We start from the raw sequence: 18,420 nt of genomic DNA on the forward strand, positions 1-18,420 counted from the left end.
GAGATGATCCAGCTGGGCCTTACAGTGTGGGAAATTAACCATTTCTAGGTTCTACAACCTCTGCAATGTTAAGCACTCTAGCTGTTGGAGGCAAACAAGAGCAGACTCAGAAGATGGAAAAGAAGGAGACAGTAAGACTAAACAAGAATTTCTGGAAGACATGCTTTGGAGCAGCCTCTTTCCAAACACATCTATTTCACATTTCGTGAATTAAATGTCAGAGAAAAATCAAGCAAACAAGCAAACAAAATCAGCAAAAATAAACAGCAAAAGACAAAATCACAAACCAAAACAAAACCACCTCAAACCTAGCAAAATAAGCAGAGGCTGCCAGACTTCAGAATAATGGATAAATAGCATAATGGATTCTTTATGGTATCTTATATATTGTCCATCAATACAAAGAAAATAGTAACTCACAAAAAACACTTTTTCATTAAGAGGCAGGCTACCATGACCATCTGGACTGCCTTCATTTGCTGTTCACTAACCAATAGGACAAAGGTAGATGAACTGTGCAGCTGCTATGAGAGAGTAATTGATATGCTGGTGTGTTAAGTGGTAATGTTGCCATGTGTTACAAAGATTATCAATTCTTAAAAAGTGTGTAACTGAAGTTTCCTGTTTCAGTGTTAATGAAGGAATCAGCAATGAAAATAGGTACTTCTCTACTGTTCTTATATCAGTGCTCAGCCACTCACAGTAAATTAAGAAAAAGAAAAGTAATTTGTGAGGAAAATATAATGGCCATTTTTGTACTTATAACAATATAGAAATTAAAGCTGTCAGTGGTCTTGGGTGATTTATTAGCTGGAAGAAGATTAATATTATGTTTACCTTTAAGAAGAAAAAGTATAATGGAACCAATTATCTTTATCTCTGTTCCTGGAAAGGTCATGGGCAAGATTTCTTGGAACCCAATTCCAAACATATAAAGAACAGAAAGTTAATCAGGGGCATTTAACAAGTAATTATGAGCTCCTCAGCCGCTCCTCACTGGACTTACTGCCTAGACCCTTTTCCAGCTTCTTTGGACATGCTCCAGCACTTCACTGTCTTTTTTGTCGGGGGCCTAAAACGGAGCACAGAATTCAAGGTGCAACCTCACCAGAGCTGGGTACACGCCAATGACTCTTTCCCAAATCCTGCTGGCCATGCTGCTTCTGATACAAGTCAGGATATCATTGGCCTTCTGGGCTACTTTGGCACACTGCTGGCTTGTGTTCAGCTGGCCATCAACCAGCATCTCCAGGTCCTTTTTCACCAGGTATTGATTACCCTGTTAAAAACTGAGGCAAAGAGGGCATCAAGTATGTCAGCTTTGTGCTCCTCTGTTTCCACTGTTTCCTCCATCACATCCAATAATGTACGAAGATTTTCCTTATCCCTCCTTTTGTTGCTGATGTATTTATAGATTTATTTTTTTTTTATGCCACTAGGAAGATTAGGTTTTACTCGAGCTTTGGCAGTTTCAATTTTCTACCTGCATAACTTCACAACATAGCAAATAATAGAATGGTTTGTGTTGGAAAGGGACCTTGGAGATCATTTAGCTGCAGCCCCTCTTCTATGGACAGGGACACTTTCAACTAGACGAGGTACATAACTTTATAAGTCTTCCAGAGTTGTCTGCTCCTACTACTAAAGGCCACAAAAGGCCACTAACTCTCCTTTTTTTCCTGAATCCCAAACACAGCTCTATGTTGATCCAATGTGGTCTTCACTCCTGGCACATCTTTCAGCACATGCACAGTATGAGAGGGTCTATTAATTTCATTAAGATTATGAATAAAGAAAAGTTTGCATTTCTTCAAAACAAGTGAAAATAATATTTTTTACCATATTCAGAGAATTTCTTCCACTACCTGATTTTCCCCACTAATTTGTATTTTGTCATTCAACCAGATTTTACCAGAAAAATCCTCAACAGTGCTTAACGTACCATGTCTGATACCCTTCCCTTTGGAGAGAATTTCAGGGAATAAGTCTGTAGATTGCTGGGATTACTCGCCAGTAAGCTATAAATTTAATTTCTCATTTCAAACTGTTTTGTTTGCCAAACCTGACAAGACCTAGAGTGAAAAACAGGTGCTTCTTATTTTTTCCCTGTCCCTGCAACCCCTCTAGAGAATGTTTTACAATGATACAACAATATTACGATCATGCAAGGTATTGCACAAGGTTTGTAGCATATACTGATTTTTAAAAGTTTACCATTCTAAGTTAACTTCAATGTTCACATTGCCAATGTAGTGCCTAGAGTGCCATCTTAGTTTCTTAATCTAGCTAGCTGCAGATATTTAAAACTGTCGAGAGATTTACAAAATATAATACACCACAAAAGTTTTTACCAGTGTGAAAGCAAGAGTGGGATAGAAAATTGGCTTACACCTTACAGTTGGTCCTTTAACCTTTTCTAAACCTTGGATCAAACACCACTAAATAGATGGAAGGAATGAAAATAGAAAGCACCTGTTTGCTGATGAAGAAAATAATCATAGTCAAAGAATTGCTGATGACTGCAGCCTCTTCACTGTTTTTGCCATTTACACATTATTATTTTTAGTTTTTATTACCTTTTCCAAATCAGTTTGATATTCAGAATAAAAAATAAATATTTTCATTCCAACAGACCACTGGCAGTGAAGAGTTATGTTTTCTGCTACTTACTTTCATAGCTTTGCCACTACCTATCATTGATATTCTACATTTACTTGGAAAGCAAAGATGTCCGAGTCTGTTTCCTGGTCTTTCTGTTCTCTTTATTTATTATTTGAGAGAAAATAGCAATTATATGTCTTCCTGTAAGGCCTTCACAAAAAGATTGTTGATAAGAAAATGAGAAAAATAATAGGAATACTCAGTAGGCACCAAAGTACCTAGAATCTGAAGAATGTATTCTGTAATCTTACTGAGAAGGAGACAGAGCACCTGCAGTCATGCAGAAAACAGTGTTTCAGGGACACCTATGCAGAATGACTTCTACACGTTTTGGATAAACTGATTTCTGGAAGAAATCAAAACAATATAACATATAAAGCAATATACATGATGTGCACAAACTATTAGAGATGAATAGATGAACAAATTTTAGTGGTAGATTTGTGAACAAAATCTTGGAAAGGTTTTGAAATTTAGTGGATAGATAAATGGCCATATTTAAAAATGTTTTAAAATAACCTTTATGAAGGATCTTGAACTTATGCTTCAGGGTAATCACTGCCTCCAACCAGTTAAAGTGAGACCAATATATGGTAGTAGACAAAGAGTTGGGGAGAAAAATATTTTTCTGCTAAATTCCTTAGGCATTCCTCCAAAACCAGTACAAGATCAGATAGAGAACAAAATGAGGCTGAGATCTGATACTAAATAGCAATTCCTATGTTCCATTTTCTCTCCCCCAATTCTCGGACACAATTATGAGTACACAAAGAACTATGTTTAAATAATAGACAGAAAGATATTGAAAATTATATCAACAAAGAAAATAAACTTTTACTTCATGCTCAAACCCTGAGGAAGATTATTTTACAAGAGTTATTAATCTTGTTTCTAGCATTAGTACTTCCTAAGTTATGGTTACTTCAGCATGAAGTAATTCAGGTGTACATAGATGAAGAAAAAAAAAATCTGGTACTACCTATTACCATGTATTACATTATCTTCTGAAGGAAAATGGTTATTTCTCTGGGTTGAGCTCCCAGGAAAAGCACCTAATTCACCAGTGCAGATAAATAGAAATTGGGTGAACACTGATCTTTAGTTTTATTCTACAGAACTGAAAATGAGATTTTCAGCATGAAATCTTCAAAAAAAAAAGCAAAAATTTTAGGTAAACTCATATAAAGAAAGAACATGTAATCCCAGTTACATTAATATGCAGTTTATGACACTTCAGAAAAATTCTAATAGAATTATGTCATTTGTCACAATGCCATATATATATATATATATATATATATTTAAATTTGAGTAAATATAAGTAGAATTTGTAATTACTAAATGGTTTTAGGCTAAAAAGTATCCTTGCAGTATTACTAGATGGACTTATTTATACTTATTTATACTTATTTATAAATACAGAGGAAAATTATAACATAGCAACTAATCATATTCATGCATACTAGCATATACACGTACTTATAAAAAAAAAAATATGGCTCCCCTGGAGACTAATTCTGAAATTTCCATTTTCAATGCTGAACTTAGATGGAAGAAACATTTTTATTATTATTATGGCCCTTAAAATTTCCTGATTTACCCTCTTTTTTCCCTTTCTTTTTCCCTTATCTATGCCCTTGCCCACCTCTACAAAGCATCAATCTATATATCTGAAAGACCTTGCTATTTAAAAAACAAAAAATTAAAATTGATCTAATTTTTCCCGACATGTTTCATTTTCCCACCTTTTTAGATGCAGGCTATAGTAAAATGAAATAACCATAAGCCACCCTGTAGCTTTTTCAATAAATGCCCTTTAAAATAAAACTCAATCAATCAATCCATCAAATATAACCTGTGGAAATTCTGTTGTTTAAAGCAATGACCTGAAATTGATTTGCTTTCAAATTCTTTGTGCTACCAAGGTCAATAGACAAGTGAATGCAGTTTAGAAAAAGCTTTTCTTTATAAAGACAAGTTGAAATTATAATACTTCCATCTTGGTCTTAGATAAGGACTAATAGTTTCCATTGCTTTTTTTATATTTCTTGTCCCTATTTTTATTGTAAAACTATTTTAATTTTTATTTATATTTAATTTTTTTTTATTGTAAAAAGTGAGCATATCCATTTAATTATTAAAAACACCCTCAAGGATTCTAATAAAATGTTGTCTTGTAGTCTGGTTTAGCAGATTTCATATTTCATATTGCTTTTTTTTTCAAATGAGGGCTGTCACTCAAAATACAAGGTAGTAAATTTCTTATGTTTGCAAAATGCCAGTAGGTTTGAACTCTTCAAAACAGTAAATAAGGGATTTTAAACAATAACATATTAAACATTGTCAACTGTTGCATTATATGATTCATTAATTTAAGATAACCACGTACAGTAATCATTTTTTTGAAGTGATGTAAATTCTGATAGGTTTGTTGCTACTTTTGTAAGCAATCACTATAAAATGCTCAGTCAGTTCACTCATAGCAGTATATTTGTCATTTTTCTACATGTGCCTAGAAGATGTACTTAAGAGAGAAAAAAAGGAATGTCACAAATATCACAAAGTTTTGAAGATTAACAGCAAAAAATCAATAGGGACATGTCTTTGAACCACTTGTATAACATGCTTTAGTATTTTAAAAGGTATGCTGAAAAAATAAGCAGCATATTATTTCTTCAGCACTGTGAAATTTTAAATCTTTTTCTAGGTCTTGGATATTGCTGAGGCATTCATATTTTGGGTAAGTTTGAGTTAAATATTCTCTGTGTATGACTAGAAAAAATCAAAATGTTCTGTTACAGGTACATTCTCACCTGTTCAGTCCCTGCATCTTGTATAAAGAGAATGTGAATGTGATTCCCACTAGCTATTTTTATTTGGCTTCTGTATCATAAACCAAACAACTTAGCTATAAAAACAAAACCAAAATCCCAAACCAATATATATATATAGGGTAGAGGCATCCTGTGTCTTTTCAGGCAATGCATTTTTAAAAGGTTTGTTTAAAAAATAGAATATAACAATTGGCAATAGCTATTCAGATGTAAGATTTAAAATCTTTTTATTCTGGAACTGGGCAGATGGGTGATTTGTATGAGATTTGTGTTTTGCTTTTGGGTGTGTTTTTATTCCTACTAGATTTTAGTGCCTCATTTCCAGACACTGCTGTCTGCATTTTTGTAGACAATGTTAATTCTCTAGCAGATTGCACTTTACTATTGAATTTTAGAACAGTAGAATGATAAGGAGAGTGGGTAATTTTAACTAGATGAAGTGCTGCCATTGTAAATACCACCAGTAAAGGCTGGTAAAAAAAAAAAAAAAAAAAAAGATAGAACATGCATTTATTAAAAGAAATATATAGGCGTGGTTGGGATATGTTTCTTAATGCCTTGCCTTTCTTCATGCCCCACTTTTACAGCTTCTAGACATTTTCAGTCTTTTATATTTCCCTTTTCTTATTTAATTAGTTAAATATCACAGTGGTATTTAAAATTGTATGATATGTTCGAACATCAAAACATATCATCCACTTGAGTGACAGAACGATAATTTTTCTCTACCTTTGCCCAGAAGCTCATGGAGACAGGTATTCCATCAGCCTTATTGTACCCATTATGCATCTTTAGATACATTATTTGTTAGGTTTGCATACTTAGTCCAAATCCTCTGATCTTGACCTTCTGGTTAATTTGCTAATCCAGGCACAAGCCATTTAAAACTGATCTGTTACCTCCTTATGACTATGGTAAATTCCTGTACCCTTCATGAAACATCATGCACAAAGAGCAACATATCAATTCAATATTATTCCCAAAAATATTTCTAAAATAATTCAGAAAAATAATTCACTTAAAGAACTACTTTTTCTTTTTTTTTAATTATGCATTAGCTTTTTTTTAAATACAGTTTTGTTTATAGCTCACAGTGTATGGGTATGTTAATAGTTAGTAAAAGCAGTTTAATAAATTAATTTTTTTTATTAGGAGCTATCAAATAAAGATTATGATGGACTTTTTCCTTTCCCCCTTATATGCTTGTCATGTAAGTAAGAAAAATACAGGACCTTTTTATTCTACTATTGCATTTGATAGTGTTAAAGTTAGTACTTTTTTACATGAAGATACCAGCATTTGTCATTACAAAATGGATAAATTACTAGAAATTGTCATTTAAATCATTTCCTATTCTTATTGATCTGACAGTAATAATGAGATTTTGATTAAATAAAAAAGTGTGATGCAATTAAAAATCAAGTATACGCATATTTCTATGCATTATATATATACACATGCATACATACATATAAAATAATAGTACATACAGTAGCATAGACACATGTAGCATGTTAATTTTATCTAACTATTCTCCATGGAAACTACATTTTAGTGATCAGCTAACTTAAGTATAATACTGAAACACCTGCGTTCCCTTTCCTCACAGCATCAGTGAAAAGTTACTTCTTGTTGTTGTGAGCAAATAGAGAAGGAGAAAGAAAACACATCATTGTGTAAATCACGGAGTGGCCCACAGCCTGGATACTGCGTGTACTTATCCTGTTTTGTTAGTAAAGGAAAAATAGTAATTAAGAAGCCTTGAAAAAGGGCAACAAGGATGAACAAAAGTTTGTGATGACTTCAGAAGGAGGAAGGACTGGGAAAACAAGAAACCTTTACCCTAGAAAGGAAGGGCCATAGCACAATGTGGCCGTGGCCCACAAAAACAAGGAAAGCTTGACTTGGAATCATCTTTTCCTTCTGTTTTTCCACATTAGGTATAGGAAAAACTGGCAGCAGCAGTACTTAAAGTTTTAAAAAGGGAGATATTTTTCCATGCAACAGATGAGGCCTGTGGGTCTGTTTGCTGTAGTGTAATGGCACAGAGCAGCTGATCTGGTCAGGGATCTATGGAGATTGCCTAATCAAAGCCCCCTCCTCAGAGGAAAAGTTTATATATGTTCAAGGAAAATGGCATGAGTAGAGACTCACTGACTTCTACTGAACTAATCAAAACAGGCTCAAGAAAACTCCCATTTAAGAGAACATGGGAGAGTACTGGAGGACAAATAGCATGTGCACATTTCATATGTTTTCCAGGCAAACCCCTTATGGCCACTGCTGGAAATACCATACAAGGTTATATGGTTTGTGGCTTGAATCTATGCACATTTTCTTTTGTTTTCATGCAACCTAATACATGCACACAATGCAAACACTAAAATATTCATGCTTCACTAAGTGTAAAGGACTAGTCAGTCAATTATGAAATCAGCTGAATCCATCTTGTTATCTACATATAAATGGAGTGGCATTTGTTCTCATAGATGAAACAAAGTGTACAGTATACATATTCACAGCTCATACAATGTGAGCACCTATTGTTTTATGACTTGCCAGCTTTAAGAGATTCTAATGGTCCAGTGAAGTTGCTTCTTCCATATTAAAAAAAACCAAAAAACAACTTGCTTCTTACATTTATTTCAGTGCACTGAGGAATGTAGATGTATAGCTCTGCGTAATGTGTACTCTGCAACTTTGGTCAGACCTTGCAACCTGTCTTTCACTATCTAAATGCTGTGTAAATGTTCCCCATGTTAAGCCTTTTGAAGTACAGGAGAACTTTTTGTATATTGCCCGGAGGTACAGTTGATACGAACAACTTCAAAGAATAGTTATATTTCCTTTGGGGTAAAATACTGAATGTACAGTACTGATAAATTACATTTCTGTTTAAAAACACTTACCAATTCCTAAACAAATTTGATTCTGAAAAATATATTTTTTCATACATTGCCTACATTACCATTTTTTATCTTATATGCTGTCTGCATACTACATCCACAGACTAATATGTCTTCCAGACTCCAGCTTTTTGCTCATACACCCTCTCCATGCTTGAATTGTTTTAATCTGTTTCCTAGACTCTTATAGAGGTCCTAACTAATCGTGATGACTGCTGATCCTTGCTCAAACAGATCAAGAAAATTAGAAAACATAGATACTGGAAACAAGATACTCTAAAATATAAACTCTGCTTCCTTATCAGTAGAATAAAATAATAGATAGGTAGATATTATAATGAATGTTTAAAAATAATTGCACTTCATTTGGAGGAAATGTAGAATAAGATATTCCCATTTTTGATTTTTTTCTAAGATCTCATGGGCTGAAGGAAAAAAACTTGGCACTTTTTGATCAGTAATTCTTCTTCTTACCTGTCTTTAGTATACAGTAATCTTGTAAAGATGCTGCCAAAAAAAGCTTCAGTTCTGAAACAAATTATGTAGTCAAACATAATCCAAAGATTTAAAAAGCACAAGTCCTCCTTTGGGAATCAAAAGATAGGGTCAAACTTACTTGTACTGATACACATCTCCCAGACGCACAACTTATAACAATAAATACATTAGGTTATAACTTACAACAGTAACAATATAATATGAAAAAAATATTGAAAAAGACAGAATGACATCAAAAATCTCCTCTCTTTTCCCTAAAAAAACAAAATTGCAAGCCTTATATGTGCTATAAAAAGCTGAAAAAGTACAATGAAGCTATAATATTCAGGAACATAATCTAAGGCAAGACCTGTCATAGGACTGTTGACATTATTTTCACGTGATCAGGCTAAAAACACTACACAGATAACCCTTCCAAAATACTATGACTTCTGAACTTAATCACCAGGAAGTACCTGAAATGGAACACTTGAAAAAGGTCAATGCAAGAATTAGTGGGGAAGGAAGAATATTTATTATTACTATTATTATTATTATTATTATTATTATTATTATTATTATTATTATTATTATCATCACTATTACATTTTGAAATTTCAAGCTAAATATACTGAATGATCTGGGACCAAAAGATTCAAAAGTAGAAATGAGCCAACTGTGGATTAAATACAATGAGAAATTTCAGAGTATTTTATATGAACAGTTTCTCTTCCCAGAATACTTGGAACATATAATGAAAAGGCTTTGGAATTCGTATTACATATTCATTATATCAATCATATGTATATTGGATTGAATTGTCTCCTGAAAGGCCCCTGAGCCCAATGTTATTATATTATTAATTTGCTGATTCATATAGTGTTTATTGTTGTGGCAGCCAGCACCTTTAATTAAGAAGACTGAAAAACAAAAGAAGGTAGGTGGGCATCCTTTCAGATGGTAATCTATTTCCTGAAGCGCTGATTCAATGGCAATCTGCCCAGGATAGAAGTGAATTACAACTCCCAGCATCCCTTTCATTTCCAATGAGTTGTTTTATTTTAAAACCAAGGGTTTGAAGACAGAAAGATATTTCAGATAACACACAATTCAAGGACTATCCCAAAGGGTATTTTTCATATTCATTTCAGGGAAGAAGCCTGTAGGGTTGTTCATGTAATTGATTCACACATAATTCAAGAGAAGTTGAAGTGTTCATTGTACTACTGAGTAAAATATCACCTACATCATAGCTGAAGCTGGCAGTGGTGCTCACAGTTAAGGCAGCCTGACACTTGCCCACTACTGGACCATTTTCACTACTTCCTATTTTCTGATCTACCAGACACAAAATTGAAACATCCCAAAGCATATCTCCAAAACAAGAAGACTCTAAGTAATACTGGATTAATGTAATTTTGCTGCTCATTCCACAGGCATTAAGACTTATTATTTATTTAAATGTTTGTGATGTTCTGATAGAATAGGAGATATTTCTCCCTTCCTTTATTTTTTGATTCCACTTTTCCATCCTCCATATAACTCCTGTCCTCCAGTCTGTACATGAGCTTTATCCAGACTGCTTAAAACTTGAATGGAAGGGTAAAAAAGGAATAGGGTTCACATTGTAACTTCCACTGTACAGGAACAAACCTGACTTTATGATCTTTATATGTTTCTTACTTCTGTACAAATTACTTGGAATGGTAGCACGTGCCAAATTACAAGAAAGGGAGTTATATCTGTTTTCTAAAGCATTTCAATATAGAAGAGGAAATCAGTTGAAAAAAGTCCTTTTCCTGGACTCCATCAGAAGAAATTTTTATCATGTCACTTCTTTTTGCAGGATCATAACCATATCTTATATCAGCCTACTTTACTGTAGTCTTACAACACTCATGAAAACCTTTTTCATCTTGGAAACACTAAAAATTCTAATTATAATTGATTTCAAATTCCCTGGCTCTGGTTCCATGAAGTCCTCCTGATGGTCAATGCTGGGCTCAGATGCAAGTGCAGGGTAAAACCCTTAAAATGTTTGACATAATCTCCCAAGAGGGAAGAAATATAAGCAATTTAATTTAATTCAGAGGATTAATCTGTGAAAGATGAAAGGGTGCTGCAGTACCTAAAGCTTGAAAAAAGGAGTCTAGAATTAACATGACCAGGGAAAGAATAAACAGGAGAATGTAAAGGACTGAATTTTCAAACCGACAATCAAATAATAATGAGTGAAACAGGTTATGAGACATCTGAGTCACAACAGAAGTCTCTGGGCAGGTAGAAGCCCATTGCAGAATAAAGAGAGTGTGAATTACTTCAGCATGTATTGAAAGGTCCAAGCTAACCAGAATATTTTTGAGTTGTCATGAGATAAACACTATTTAATATCTTCATCAATGACAGAGATAATGGGATCAAGGGCACCCTCAGTCAGTTTGCATATGCACCAAGCTGAATGCTGCAGTTGATTGACTGGCATAAAGTATTCAGGGGGCCCTTGAACATATGGTTTTATAGGAGAAAATATTTATGTTTCTCTCTTAAGAATGTTTATAAAATAAGTTCTTAGTATTTAATATTTCTACAAATTTAGCAATTGAAAAGGGACTTGGACATTAAGATTTGACATAATAATGTAAACAGTCAATAAAGTAGCCTAATTTTAAATATATAAGACATAAAATTACATGTATTATGCAGAAGTCTTTAACAGGTGGAAAGTGATGATGATGGATCTTAGGATGCTGCTTTGAATATGTGTCTGTGTACACATAGTATGTAAATTACCTGTCATCAAAATTAGATTGCAAGTTCATTTTCCCTTTGAGTACAAAACACATGAGTACATACATATCAGTAACATAATAATTTTAAATATTTTAGGTTCGCTTTATGTTAGATGTTTCCACACATCATTCTGAAAAGCACTAGAATATGACTTTTGAGATAGAAGAGTCTGATGTTTAGTGGTGAATGGTCTAAGACAATAAATGGATTGAGCACGAAATACATCTGAGTTCACATAGTGCACACGGTATCAGTACTGTCCTGAAATATTAACAAATTCATGTGTATTGACTAAAGTGATTACATGACAGCATTTATACTAACCTGCAATGAAACATTCTTCCAGGTCCATCAACACACACACCTCCATTGTAACACAAAACTGAGTTCAGTGTGGACTCACTGCAAACATCAATATCAACTTCACAAAACCTGCCAGTGTACCCACTCAGGCAAGCACAAACAAATGCGTTGATGTCATCTTGACAAGAACCTCCATTAATGCAGGGAGCAGACTCACATTCCTGAGAAGAGAAATAATAATACATTCATTTCACATCTTTAAAACACATCAGTTACTCATTCATCTCAACAACAAGTGCAAGAGACTGAATCTGGAGATTTGAAAAAGTATTGAACTCGTCTGATAAGGAGAAGTCTCTAATTTGTCAAAAAAATTTGTATATATAAATATCCTTTGATTACAACTCACACTCACTATACTTGTTCCTACTCATTAATCTTGCAGAGATGCAAATATAGCTTTATATATCTGCAAATATAGATGCAAATATAGCTTTATGTAGCCAAAAGTATGATTAAATGATTGAATTTTTAAATCATGTTTTCCACAGTTGATACAATTATTTCTTGTTTGTTTTTTTTTTTTTTTTTTTTTTACATTAGGACCTTCTGCTGTAAAACAAACACATTAGTAAGGCAATTCTGGACAGAATAAAGAATTACTTATATAAATGAATGCAAGCAAGCCAATTATGAATATTTTCTGATAATTGTTTTCTTCTTATCAATTAATGCCTAATATTGCAAATAGAGACATATAATTTCTTCTGATAAGGCTAATGTAAAAATGATCACTTTCAAACCACATGAATTAGCAGCAAGTTAATATTTCTCCAGAATTACAAGAGAGTATATTTAGTGCAATACCCAGTGCAAAAATGGTGTTTGCCCTTGATCACAGAAACCTAGTTTTCACCTGCATCCCAAAGGAGTTGTATTTTGCAGCTGCAACCCAAATAGTCTAGCTAAATCTAGTATTTTAAATTTATTTTCACACTCCCGTAACTTTAGGAGGTTTAATTCTTTAAGGATATCCAAGGGCATTCACATTTCCTGCAGGTACTACAGTAGCTTTGGCAGAATATAAATGCAGATATCCATGGGGAATTGTGAGAAAACAACTTATTTTTCTATAAGCTGTCCAGCTGGGTGTATATAGGATGATTTATTAGTGAGCATTACATAAGCTAATTGAATTATATATCCCACAGGAAGATGGAGATAGTCCTACAGACTGCCAAAATTCCTGTGTCTAGGTTCTAGAAGTAGTCCTTTGCTATATTAATTACATTTTCTTTGTCAGCAGACAGTAGTGTTCTTTTTTGTTTATAAAAAAGTCTTAGTTCTCAGCTCCAACTCTGACTTTTTTTTCTATTCCTTTAACTTGTATAGTCTTCTTAATTTGGATTTACTTTTATTCCACATGACAAACTCAAACTTTATTTATTCTCATTAGCAGAATAAATTAAATTTATATAAATTAATGGATCAAATTTTTACCTAATAATGACTCAAAAGTTAAAATCCAGAAAATACCAAAATCATCAAAGTAACTAAGGATAAATTAAAGGCACAGAAAAATATTCACAGCTTTCACTCAATACACTATCACAGTTGTACCAAGTGGCAAACAATGTAAAACCTTTTTATTTTCTTCTGTGAAATGTATTGTTCTTTTAAGATTTTACATTAAAATAAATGTTGAACAATTTGTAGGAAAGAAATCACGCCTATCAGTTCCCAGTACATTCTGATGTGCTGCAGTTAAAAGTTTGTCATTAGACTTACAAAAAACCAGAGCAAACTATTACCAGAGGTCTGCTAGTCTGCACTGCTCTTAACTCATGCAAGAAAATTGTGTCAGTGAAAAGATGATAAAACTATGATGAAAACGCCACAAATAACTTTGTCCCAAAGTTGATGAGCTACTACACTACCAACAAATGCCACAGTTTGTAGTCTAAAGAACAAGGACACAAGATGACAAACTGAAGTTGCAAGACTGCTGGTACCAAGTTTTGCCTGTCTAAGATCCTACCAGAGACTGAATTTACAGCATTACATTAGGGAATAGCTGGATCTACAGAAAATTCCCAGCTACCCTGATTATCTGAAGACAAGTTAATTGAAACATCAATGCTATTCTCACTTTGACTTCCTTTACGTAATAGGAGATTGAATCTTAACTATGATTCCCTAACCAGACAGTTGCCAAATGAGAGCGACAATTGTAGGGACTCACAGACTGAGGAACATTGCCTCTTCCCTACAGTAGGAGAAAAATACTTGCTTGGTTGCCCAGTTCCCAACCTAATAAGATATCTTTTAATCTCTTCTTACTTAAAAGTGATCATATAAGGAAAATTGCCTCTCAATAACTGAAAAAAAGAGACCAAAAAACCTGCAAGTATAATATTCACAAAGATGGGCCATTATAGCTTTTTATATAGGAGTGTTGCAGTTACTAACTTATTTATACCTAAATTTGTACCTTCTTATTTTCTTGGGGTCTTTTCAGTCTTTACTAAATTTGAAACTTTAATTTGAAAGGGAATTTAAAAATGCATAATTTTTAAGCTGCAGAGACAAAATCTAAATAAGAAAGCAAAGCTCTTAAGATTTTGTGCAGCTTATACTAACAATTTAACAATTTGCTAGCAATAAATGTTTGGGAAAAAAAAACCAAAAACCAATCCAAAACAAAAAAAAGTAACCAAACAAAAACAAACCCAAAACAAAAGAAAAAAACCCACCCAAAAAATCCCAAGCAAACACAAACATCAAAAAAACCCCGAAACACCACAAAGAAAATACCAAAATGAAACTCCCCCAAAAAGGCACAAAATCACTTTCAGCTCTGTATTGGATTTCTCAGCAGAATTATTCCATTTAGAACATGCTGAAACCTCCACGTCTTTCTGAGCAGTTGTAATACTGAGAGGTCAAGGGACAATAACGATGACAGCTTTGGTACCCAGCTTGTTTTCTTTCTCAGGACTTTCTACAAACACCAAGTACTCCTTTTAATTGCTATTCTCTCAAATTTCTTAATTTATTTCATGCCCTACTCTCATTTTTAGTTTCCTATGAGAGCATGGCCTGTTCCAGCTGGTTCCAGCTCAATCCAACCACCCACCACAGGGCAGAGCTGAGCCCACAGCCCGGGCAGCAGCAATGTGTTTGGAAAGTGTATAAAAATGCGCAGAAAAGCGTCAGAGACTGGAGTGAGAAACAAGTGTGAAAAAAGCCCCTGCAGGCTGAACCATCAAAGGAGGCAGTGTCCACCAGGGCTCCCTGGGAAGATCCTCAAGAAGACCATTGTGAAGCAGGTTGGCACTTTCTAGCCCAAAAAGAACCATATAGGAGCAGATATCCACACTGCCACACGTGTGACCATCACACCACAGCAGGTGGATGTGCTCTGAAGGAGGCTGCAGCCCATGGGAGAGCCCATGCCTGACCATGCTCCTGGCAGGAGCTGCAGCCCCTGTAGAGGACCCTCTGCAGAAACATGTTTTGGCTGGTTGGAAGGAATGTCTTTTAGCTTTTCATTGACAGTAATTTAAATTAATCTTTCCCAGGCTGAGTCTTGTGCAGTTCTTGTGACAATAATTGGTGTCTCTGACACCCTGTCCTGATCTTGACCCACAAACTTCTCTTATTTCCTCCCTCTCTCCTGATAAGGAGGGGAAGTGCAGGAGTGGCTGTGTGGATATTTGGCAGCCAGACAAAAGGAACTCACCACACTTGGGTATTCATAGTCTGTAAAAATTTCTTTTCTGTCCTGCCAGAGCAAGTAACCTGTCCAAATCGAGCTTTCCTGGGGCCATCATTGTCCTTTTCCTTTTTCCTTTTCTGTTTTATTTGTTCCGTTCAAGGGCAGCTTCAGTCAAACCAGGGCTACAGCCACACTGACAAGGAAACCAGGGCCTTGTCTTCTCATCTTCTTGTTCTGAAGGGATTTGTTGCTTACACTGTCATTGAAATACCCCAAAATGCTCAATCCTTATTGACTGTTTATTCCCAAACTTTCTTCACATCCATAAAGAATTCCCAGTACTCACACTTTACAGCATACCAATGCTCTCCTTCCTAGCTCATCTTTCAAAACTTAGATGGCTTTAATAAGTTCCAATGTAAAGAAGAGAAATGATAAAACAAAATAAAAATTATGCAATTGTAATTATTTATATAGAGTTTTTATCAACTCTTCACTAGTCTGACACACTCTATTTTCACCTAAATATCTTTTGAATTTTCTCACATCTGACCTCCTAGAGTAAAGCAGGAGGGATTCCTTTCAGTAGGCATTTCTTATTCTGAGTTTGTTGTGTTTTTTCTGTGAAGCATGAACTTTCTCCATTTTGACCTAACATGGAATCCTTTGAGTTTATGTGTTGTTAATAGGCAATGAATTTGGAAAAGATTTAAAAATTATAATGGAGAAGATATCAACATGAATTCCCATTGCAATGCTAAGGAAAAAATTGCTAATTCTACCCTTAAGTCTTCAGAGAGGGGAACTATTACTTACACCATGACTTACTAAGACAGATGATTATTTCTCTTTTTAGGATTAGTGGAAATTGAGACATTGTGCCAAGTTCTAGAATCTGTTTACCACAAAGCATATAAAAATGTAGACTATAACATGATTTAAGTACTAGCTAACATACTTCAAAGTAAGTCAAATCTAAGAAAAATAACACAATAGAATTTTTAGGAGAGAATTTTTTTTCAAAACCATTATTACATGATATATATAGAATTTTAACATGATTCTGCTGAAAACATAATATATAAGGTTTTAAAATTACTAGACAAATATAGAGTATAGATTTGTTTCTATTAAGAGCTATTAAAAGCAATAATCAATGTGAGTTCTTTGCTATAAGAAGTTCCAGAATTCTTGATGGTTCTATGAGTGTTCTCAGGTTTACACAATCAACAAAAAATAATGAGACAGGGAGATAATGGCAGTGCACAGTTATTTTCACAAGAATTATTATAATCCTAGAGAAAGTCAGTAGAAAAATAACCACCTGGATTCCCAAAATCCAGATATATCAGCAAGAGATAAGGTTCAACTTGACTACTGGGGATCAGTCACTGTAGAACTGCTAAAACTTGATCTTCCACCTCATTAAGTTTTAAAATAAAGGTTCAAGGCATCTCTAAAATATATGGTCTAGGCAAATAAAAGTTAAATATAAGTATTAATTTCCATGGAGATGTAAGTGAATGGAATATACATACTTCTGACAGGAGAACCCATAATTTTCTGGCTTTATTTTTACTAAATTATGTTTATAATAAATATAAATCCTAGCATAGTGAGGCAATTTAAAAATCAAGGTAAAAAAAGTGAAAGAATATTGAGATTTCTAGTTATGCAGCTCTTTAAGGGTAGATTTTATTAAGAATCTTTAGTTCAAACAATGTCATACAAGATCCACTACTTTTATTAGAGTGCAATAGTTTATTATTTCTTCTCTGTATTTCCTGTTCTCTGAATGTCATGGTGCAGTAAATCTTGTCTGTACTAGGAAGAAAATGACTGTCCCTTAAGAGAGTCTACCTTAGCATGGCACAGTCCACTGGCTCTGCTGGCAGGGAATTGTTCTGAAACCTGGACTCTTAAAAAGTGAATGCCTAGAAAGGCATTCTGCTCAAGGCATACTTATTCCATATCCAAATCTGTGGGTCCATACTGACATCTGTCTTTGGAAGTGAGGTTATTCTCTCTAAGAAAGCCCAACTTTCTACATATTTCATTATATTACCTATAAATCCATAACTTGAAACAATTCTAAGGGAACACATTTTGGCAAACTAATAAAACTAGTGAAAATCCATTATTTTTCAAAAGAATGTGTCTGTTAAGCACTGTTCTCAAAAAAACCCCAAAACACCAAAAAAACCAGCACTTAGAGGTGCATTTTGTAAGTTAGGATATTTTTTTATTATTTTTTAGAAGCAAGAACTATTTTTCATTAGTCTGCCTGGGAAATTCTGATTAGAAATCTAAAATTATTTCAAAATAATTTTATAAATCTATTTCTAGAAAAGAGATTCGATGCAAAAAATATAAGTGTAGACTTATTTTTATTTAAGTGAAGCTTTGCTTTGTATAAAAAAAAAAAATAAAGTGAATAATACTTAAGAGAACTCATTCAAATCCACCATGATGATTGATGGGGGGAGGTAAGGGGAGAAAATGAAGGGATAAGAAAGGAATTTAAAGATATATATTTGCTACATGTTATAGATACATATATATACACGCCACAAAAGAAAAATGCTTTCAAGTGTCATGCTTCCATTCATTTAATTGTATGGCAACATTGTTCTCAGGTCAAAGTTGAAGGTTTTTTATTGAGCAAGAGCTATTTTTCTAAGGGTTTGGAATGAAATAAAAAAAAAAATAAAACATGCAGAAAGTAAAAGAG

At 33.9% G+C, this 18,420-nt stretch overlaps 1 protein-coding gene across 1 annotated transcript in view; it reads right to left on the reverse strand.

Annotated features, from left to right (window-relative positions):
• The window catches only part of EYS (eyes shut homolog), a gene marked incomplete at its 5' end in the record, with an annotated part of 591,920 nt that overhangs the window by 364,774 nt on the left and 208,726 nt on the right, over positions 1-18,420 (reverse strand). Inside the window, one exon of the mRNA XM_079298292.1 lies at positions 11,993-12,192. Coding sequence (XP_079154418.1) covers positions 11,993-12,192 — 200 coding nt within the window. The remainder of the gene's footprint in view (positions 1-11,992; positions 12,193-18,420) is intronic.

Source organism: Erithacus rubecula, assembly GCF_903797595.1.
Source record: "Erithacus rubecula genome assembly, chromosome: 2".
Classification (NCBI taxonomy): domain Eukaryota; kingdom Metazoa; phylum Chordata; class Aves; order Passeriformes; family Muscicapidae; genus Erithacus; species Erithacus rubecula.